Source organism: Octodon degus, unplaced genomic scaffold (assembly GCF_000260255.1).
Source record: "Octodon degus isolate 3935 unplaced genomic scaffold, OctDeg1.0 scaffold00081, whole genome shotgun sequence".
NCBI classification, from domain to species: Eukaryota; Metazoa; Chordata; class Mammalia; order Rodentia; family Octodontidae; genus Octodon; species Octodon degus.
This window is the reverse complement of record NW_004524657.1, coordinates 8,842,265-8,851,071: the sequence shown is the minus strand read 5'-3', so window position 1 is coordinate 8,851,071 and position 8,807 is coordinate 8,842,265. Positions and strand designations below refer to the sequence as shown.

At 42.1% G+C, this 8,807-nt stretch overlaps 1 protein-coding gene across 3 annotated transcripts in view; it reads left to right on the top strand.

The window, feature by feature from the left end:
• Nucleotides 1–1,605: 1,605 nt before the first annotated feature.
• Nucleotides 1,606–8,807, top strand: part of Senp7 (SUMO1/sentrin specific peptidase 7) — a 219,917-nt gene continuing 212,715 nt past the window's right edge. For all 3 annotated transcript variants that reach the window (XM_004636590.2, XM_023721306.1, XM_023721305.1), the window contains exon 1: nt 1,606–1,800. Coding sequence is in view for 2 of the 3 variants with exons in the window: in XM_023721306.1 (XP_023577074.1) it covers nt 1,761–1,800 (40 nt within the window). In the remaining variant the exon portion in view is untranslated. The remainder of the gene's footprint in view (nt 1,801–8,807) is intronic.

The following is an 8,807-nucleotide window of genomic DNA, read 5'->3' as shown; positions in this document are numbered from 1 at the left end:
TGAAATCTTCACACATCAGCCACCCTAATAAGGTCTGGGTTCATCCCCACACCCACACTACTACATAGTGAGACCCTGTCTCAAAAAAGAAAGAAAAAGAAAAAAGCAGTAATAAAGGACCGTATCAACTATGATCAAAGAAGTTGATTTTTTTCCCTTTCCTAGGCTGATGAAATTCTAATTTCAAATGGTTTTAACTTAAAAGGCTCTATGTAATGTGAATTGAATGTGTATAGAAAGTTCATTATTGCCAAACATATTAAGAGAATTCTTCCCTTTATACTGAGCACTAAATACTGAGCACTAAACCTAGAAACTACATCTCATCTTATTTTTTATTTTTTGTAACAGGGATCAAACTCAGGACCCTACACTTGCCAGGCAGGTGCTTATGCCCCTGAGCTGTCTCTCCAGCTCACTTTTTCATTTATTTACTTATTTATGTATCTGGTACAGGGTCTCACTATAGCTCAAACTCTTAGTGATTCTCGTTTACAGCCTCTCCAGCGCTGAGATTACAGGCCTGTGCGTCCAAGCCTTGTGTGGATGCTGGCTCACTGTGCCTAGGTTTGAGGACAGCGCATGTGGGCGCGGATCCAGCATGCATGTGGTGCCCACGATCTAACCCTGTTCCCTGCCCTTTACCTAATCAGGTTGAGCTATCTCTCCCCTACCCCTTTTTTATTTTTGAGACAAGACTTCCTAAATTTGACAGAACTGGGGCTTGAACTCAGGCCCTTGTGCTTTAGCCTATCCGGAATGAGATTGTACTTTTTTTTTTTTTTTTTTAAATTTATGTGTGTGTGTGTGTGTATGGCCAGCTCAGCCCACCAGGGGGCGGGGCTGGCTGGCTGGCATGTGGTGCTGGGGGATTGAACCGCAGTCCATGTGCTTTGCTAAGCTTGTTCTAAGTAGGTGCTTTAGACCACTGAGCCATCTCACCAACCAGAGATTGTACTTTTAAAGAGGCCTTCTTTATTATTATTATTATGACAACAGCTTGGTCTACCTTTTTGTTTTTTGTGGAACCAGGGATTGAACTCAGGCCCTTGCACTTGCCAGGGAAGCACTTATTCCACTGAGTCATCTCCCCGGCCCCTTTTTCTTTTTCTTAGGTGAAAGAGAAGCCTCTGTCTGAGCGGTATCCTGTAAAGTGGGTTGCGCTAATCTATTTACCTCCCAGATGTTAATAGCTGTGGCAGGTACTGGCCTCTTGGGTTTATACTTAAGTGTGGGCTACAGTACCAGGCGAATTTGCTGTTTTAAATATCTTGTTTCTGAGTTTGAGGATAAGCTCCTTGAGGACAGTGGAGCCTTACAAAGTAATACTGCAAAAAATAACATTTCCTTCCTATTTCAAGCACCACCTTGTGACATACAAACTGGAAAAAACGGTAAACTTTTTCCCATTAGGGAGTTAACCTAATGTTCCAAATCAGCAAACCTTTGAACGTCCTGGCTAAAAATCGGACGCCCAGCCTGGCTTTCCCAGAGGGGCAGAGATCATGAAAAGAGCAGCACTAAGCAATCGCTGCAGCTAACGTAGCAACCCACACAGAAAACAAGTCCCAGGAAGTGACTTCCGGGAGAGGTGGGAGGGGCGGGGACTTCCGGCCGGAGGGCCGGCTGCGGCTGCTATTGCGCAAGCGCGGTTCGCCTTTTCCAGGGTTTTTTTCTTCCCCTCCCCCTCCCTCCCCCAAGCCCGAGGGGTCTCGAGGTGACAGCGCCGACAGCTGTGACTCCAGCAGGACGAAGGGAAGATGGACAGGAGGAAGCTCGGGAGGCGGCGATCTTCATCCGGTGAGAGAGGGTCGGCGGGCTGAGGTGGTGTCTCCTGCCTGGAAGGTGCAGGCAACGCGGGGTGGGCGTCGCGCCGCGGCCCCAGCCGTGAGGGCGAGGCTGGGCGAGGCGAGCGAGCGAGGAGCGAGCGAGGCGGGGCCGGAGGGGCGAGCGGGGGCGCGCACAATGGAAGGTTCGCTCGATCCCGCCCCTCGGAGCGAGGCCGCGAGCTGTCATCCGCGCTTCCCTTCGCGTCTCGCCCCGCTCCGCAGGCTCCCGCGGTCCCCGGCCCGCGGCGGTGTCTTGCCACGCCTTCCTCGTCCTTCCGCCGGCGCGGCTCCTGCTCCAGCCTCGCGCCGGGCCTCGCTTTCCCTCTGCCCCTCGGCTCCTGCCTTGGCCTCCCCTGCCTGCAGGTACAGGCGGCTGCTCCAAAGGAAGGGCGGGGCTTACTAATTGCCACTTTTTCTTCAAATAAATACCTTATTGTGCCTCGTTCTCCTAAATAGGCGCACTTAATAGCTTTTTCTCTTCCAGCCTGTTTTCCCAAAGTGCTTCGAAACCCAAACAAAGGATTTGAAGGCTTTCTTTTCTTTTCTTTTCTTTTTTTTTTTTTTGTACTGGGTATTGAATTGAGGACCTTGCTCTCGCCAGGCAGGTGCTGCGCCGTTGAGATACATCCCCGGGCCTTTACTTAAAAAAAAAAAAAAAAAACTCAGCAAATTTTTATTTTTGAAAATGTTTGAAAGTTTCAATCACCAACTTGAGCTTTGTATGCTACGTTTTGGTAAGCCAAAAGTCCTGTTAAGTTTTTGTCAAACATGCCATCCAGCCATCGATGGTACCAAAAGCCCTGGTGTTACATTTGTCCCGTGGACTTAGGAGAGGAGCACTAGACAGCCTTGTACATGAATTTAACACCCAAGGAATCTTTTATTTCATTTCATTTTACAGTTTCGTATCGTGTCATTTATTTTGGTAGAGACAGGGTTAACAACTCCACATATATTTAGGAGGCCACCCACCGTTCCCCCACTTCCCCCAAGTATAGTCTCAAACCTTTTTGGCCAGGAGAAAGTGAATGTCTCTGGGAATATTGCCTGAAGCATTTCAAACCGTGAGAGCCAGTAGCATCTCCTTTCTACAGTGAGGACTGAATGCAGGGCCTTCTCAGTGGGCTACATCTAGAGTCTTCTCCTTTAATTTTTTATTTTGAAACAGGTCCAGATAAGGTGCTAAGTTGCCAAAGGCCTCAAATTTGTTGTCCATTGCCTCCTCTCAGCCTTAGAATGCTGCAATACTGGTGTGGACTACCCTTCCAGGCAGTCCTGAGAGCTCTTTCCAAATGTAGTCAATATATGTACTTTTTTTGTGTTTTATTTATTCTTAAAAATCTTTTTTATTTATATATTTGGTACAAGGTTTTGCAGTGCAGCTTGGGCTCAAAGTGATCCGCCTGTCTCAGCCTCCTCAGTGCAGGGATTACAGCGGTGTGCTACCAAGCCGCGTTCGACCAGGGATCAGAACTGGGCCCTTGCGCTTGCCAAGCAGGTGCTTAGATGCTAAGACTGCTTGAACTGTCTCCCCTGCCCACATTTTGTGTTTTAGAGACATTTGACATTCTTTGTTTATGAAAGTATGTGTTTAAATTGTTTATCTGTGCTTCTGATAACGTTTGTCTTAATGGCCCCTAAATTTTTATGCAAAATAGACACATTAGAAAATTGCAGCATTCTTGTGGCATCATTTGTGGCTTCCTAATTTAGAGCTTTAGGTGTAATCAGCCCTTATCCTCATTTTAAGAGTTTTGTTTTTTTTTTTTTTTAAATAAGACTGTCTTGCTGTGTCCTTCAGGTTGGTATTGAATTTACGATGGCGCCCAGGTCATTCCTCAAGATCCTTCTGTAACAGCCTCTTGAATTCTGGGTTTGCAAGTGTGTGCTACTATGCCACGCACATTCATTTAATGTTGATTTACTATCTTTTTGGAGGGCCTTATCCTTTATCAAATCCTGTCCCTTTTCCTGATTACACCTAGGTTTCTTTTCTATTGTTAACTTGTGGAAATGGTTTCCAGAAGTGAATTTTGAGATAAAGGTGTTAATCCTTTAAAGACATTGGTATTTGTTATGTCTCTCAAGATGTTCCCCCCACCCATGACTTCCTTTTGGAATGATCCTGTGAAGAAATTTGTGATAAGAAACATTCCCAAATCTGATTAGTTAGCCATTCTCAAACTAGAGTTTTACAACATGAACATTATTATTATTTTTTTTTTGCGGAACTGGGGATTGAACTCAGGCCCTTGTGCTTGCCAGGGAAGTACTTATTCTACTGAACCATCTCCCTGGCCCCATGAATGTTAATTTTTAAGAGTGCACAATACCTTTTTTTTGGCAGAACCAGGGATTAAACTCAGGCCCTTGAGCTTGCCAGGCAAACACTTATTATACTGAGCTAACTCTCTGGCCCCCAAACACCTTTTAAAATAGTGCATTTTTAATTTTCTACAATAAAATTTGATTTTTACACTGAGGTAATTCCCAATCTTTCCTCACCTCACCCCTTTTAAATTCTTTTTTTTTTTTTTTTTTTTTTTTGTACCGGGGATTGAACTCAGGACTTAGTGATTGCTAAGCAGGTGCTTATGCTGCTGAGCTATCTCCCCAGGCCCCTCCCCCCTTTTTTGAGCTATTTTTGCTATATGGTTTAGACTGGCCTTGAACTCACTCTGTAGCCCAGACTCTGAACTCAACAGTGATCCTACTGCCCCTCAGCCTTGTGAGTGCTGGGATTACAGGTGTGTACCACTGTGTTTGGCTACTTTCCTTTTATTTTAAATTTGAGACTGCAAGGGCCTGAGTTCAATCCCTGGATCCAGAAAAAGAAAAAAAAAAAAAAAAAAAAAAACCCAAACATAAAAAAAAAGTTAAATTTGAGACTGGGATTTGCTAAATTGAGATTACATTCAGGTGCCACCATACCTGGCTATAAATTTAATTTTGTTTTTCTTTTGCAGCACTGGGGATTGAATCCTGAACTCTGTGTGTGCTAGGCAATTGCTGTACCACTGAGCTATATCCCCAGCCCTTTCTTTAATATTCTCAGAAATAAAATGTGTTCAAATTGGGTGTGGTGGCCCATGTTCTGTAATTGCCTGTAATCCCAGCATTTGGGAAGTTGAGACAGGAGGATTTCTGTGAGTTTGAGACCAGCCTGGGGACTACAAAAGTGAGCACAAGGCCAGGGTGAACTGTATTGTGAGACACTGTCTCAAAAAAAAAAAAAAAAAAGCAAAAAAAAAAAAAAATACAATGTGCTCAAGTTAATTGAAAGAGATTCTGTAGATTCTGTGTAATTGCATGCATGCATTTGCCATTTCATCCTGAGTTGTTTCTAATTGGAGCCCATATAAAGTGACATGCTCATCAAAATTTGTGAGTACACATACAGAGGAATTTATTTTTTATTTTTTTTTTTTGGTGGAACCGGGGATTGAACTCAGGCCCTTGCGCTCGCCAGAGAAGCATTTATTCCACTGAGCCATCTCCCCAGCCCCCATACAGAGGAATTTGATTAAGACAAAAGGAAGATGATGTAGCAGGGCAGTAGAGAGTGAAAACAAAACACCACATATGAAGTTTTAAAAGTGAATCTGAGGCCTGGGAGATAGCTCAGCAGTATAAGCACTTGACTGGTAAGCTCAAGGTCTAGAATTCCATCCGTGATACTGCTAAAAAAAGTGAGGCTGGGGCCGGGGAGATGGCTCAGTGGAATAAGCGCTTCCCTGGCAAGTGCAAGGGCCTGAGTTCAATACCTCGTTCTGAAAAAAAAAAAAAAAAAAAAAGAAAAAAAAGTGAGGCTGAGGGGCTGGGGAGAAACCCTGGCAATTTAAGTGCCTGTCTGGCAAGCCCAAGGTCCCAAGTTTGATCCCCTGTGCCACATGCTGTGCTGGCCTGGAACCCCAGGCACCAAAAACAGGCATGGTGGCTGCATGCCTATAATCCCAATGCTAGAGAGGCTGAGACAGAGGGATCACTGTGCAAGCTGCATAGCAAGACCCTGTAAATAAATAAAAGATTAAAAAAAAAAAAAAAGCCTGCATAAGCCTTCCCCATACTTTCATCTAAACAAATAGTGTGTTGCTTAGAACTTTTTAAAGAAAAGTTGCAAATAGCAGAAATCCAGTTCTGGCTGGTTTAAGCAAATTAAAAATATGTTTGTAGCTCATATAACTGGTAACTGTAGCATGCAGAAGAGTAAATTAAGTGGGGATAATAAAGTATAACATAGCTAAAATAGAGTCAGACACTAGTTATTTTATTTTTATTTTTTATTTTTAGTACATATGTGTAGTACCTAATGTTTATGTTCCTTGTGGGAGGTTGATACTTGTATATAACATGTCTTGGTCTTTTTTCTTGTTTTAAACAATTTAACTGAAATGGACTTAAGTTTGTTTCTGAAGTGACTTCCATTTATTTTGATACATCTTTTCCCCATGATGATTTATAAGATCTTCAAGGTAATATAAATATTTTATAAATATTTGAATTTTTGGGTATACACCTGCACAATACCTCACCAATATTTTTCAGCAAGAAAATACTGAAGAGTAAAGACTAGACACAATTACTAGGTACAGTGAAAATCTGCTACAAATATTTCTTTTTCTTTCTTTCTTTTCTTTGTGTGTGTGTGTGTGTGTGTGTGTGTGTAGAACCGGGTACTGAACTCAGGCCCTTGTGCTTGCCAGGCAAGCGCTTATTCTACTGAGCTATCTCCCCGGCCCTACTACAAATATTTCTGAGGTAAGAAGGCACCACATACCTGTTCAACTAAGAAAACCACCCTTACAACACAGGATGATTTTATTTTTATGTAGGACCTAGAACACTTGAGTTGCCAATTAGGTACTGAATGGCAGAGCAACACCTCCAGTTCATGTCATTAATTCATAGGGAATAGATTCCAACAACTCAGGTTCCTTTCCATTGGTCCTCACAAAGTACACTTCTCTGGGTGGGGCAGGCTGGCCTTTCAGTTGAACCCAGGTACCTTTCTCTTTGGCTTCCTTCTTTTTCTGATCATTTTCCTTGACAGGTTTCAGGATGCTATCACGACTTTTTGAGTGTTTAATATGCTTGATATGCACAGTAATCCTCTTGACAAGTATTTTGCCCTTAACTTACTTGTTTACAACAATGCCAACAGCATGCTGGGTAATCTTGTAGACTTTTCCCATTTTGCCATGGTAACATTTGTGAGGCATTCCTTTTTGCACAGTACACTTTCCCTTGATGTCTACAATATCACCCTTTTTGTAGATTCACATTTATTTAGCCAAAGGAACAACCCCATTTTTTTTTTTTGGTTATAAAAGCCCTTTTATAAAGCCATTTTTAAACCCCATGTTTTCTAAAAGGCCTGGAAATATACCAGTTTCCCCTCCTCTTGCTCTTTGTGTTAGTCATTTTGACAAATTACTGGAAGATGGCGGTTCCCGGCGAATGGCTTGTTTTCTTTAAGATAGGATTTCACTCTGGAGTCCAGGTTAACCTTGAACTCATTTTGTAGCCCAGGCTGGCATCTGGAATTACAGGCCTGCACCACCGTGCCTGGCTTTGCATAGTATATTTTACTTTTTGTCTTTTTGAGACAGGGTTTCCACTATGCAACTCAGGCTGGCCTGGAACTCATGGCGATCCTTCTGCCTCAGCCTCCCAGGTGCTGGGATTATGAGTATGTATTACCACACCTGGCTTGCATAGTGCATTTTAATTATGTCTTTCCCTTCCCTTCCTCTCTCCCTTCTGCCCATCTCTTGATTGCCTGCCTTTTTTTGGGTACATGTGTGCAGTACATGATGTTTACATTCATTTTTTAGAGTTGTTACATGCATGTAGCACGTTTTAATTCCTTTTTTATCCACTCTCCCTCCACTCTTTCCTCTTCCTCCATCTGTTGATCTCCTTCCTCTTTGAAAAAGCTCTATCTCCCTACTTCTATTTATTTTGCTCTGAGTTCCTCATATAAGAGAAACTGTGATATTTTAGCTTGTATGTCTGCTTTATTTCACTTAACATTATGGTATAGGCCACAATTTATAAAAGACTTTGATTTCAAACAGGAAAGCTCAAGTAAATTTCACATTTTCAACTTGTTACTTCAAAGGACAATCTTTGGAGATCTACAACTAAGAATACATATCTTTTTTACTCCTTGGGTACTAGCCATTGTACTAAGAAATTTATAAAGTTCACTTTCTTCAAAAGCCTAATAAAGTGGCTGCTATTTTTTATTTATAGATAAGGAAAGTGTCTGAGTTCAAAACCTAATCTAATTAAAAAAATCTATTGTTTTAAATTTATTTACTACCATCAGACACTAATGAGCTTTATTTGGACAAAATGTTTCATGGACAAACAAATGTGATAACTAGTTAGAAATTGATCTTACAACAGGGTTTTTCAGGACTTTTGATATGTGACTGTACATTATCTCTCAGGAAGAGAATGGCTGTACATGTGTATGCCTGCTCAAACTTGTTATTTGAAAACTTCTGACCTCAAATTCCATCTTGAGCAACTAGCGTCTCATTAGACCATTTGTGTGTCTTTTGTTAGGTGCAGGTGGTGTCTACTTTGCATTGAAGTGTAACACATGATAAAGTTCATTCAGAATAAGAAGCTACAGTTAATCATGATAAAGTTGCATTACTTGCAGAGCTTGTAGCTGAAGCCATTGGAGTAAATGGAATTGCCCAGAGAAATAAGTGGTGTAGAGTAAAAAAGTATTGAGTTACACAAAATTAATTTGAAAGTGGAGAAATACTGGTAAGCAGATAGGCAGGCAGATTAGAAAGAAAGGGAGGCAAGTGCAAAACACTATCACAGAGTTAAATTACTTACAAGTAGGAGGTGAGTATGGGGCATCCAGAGGGCAAAGGCAGGAGCATCACTCAAAGTTCAAGGCCAGCAGATACTGCATAGTTCAAGGCCAGCTTGAATTACGTATAGTCTGACTCTGTC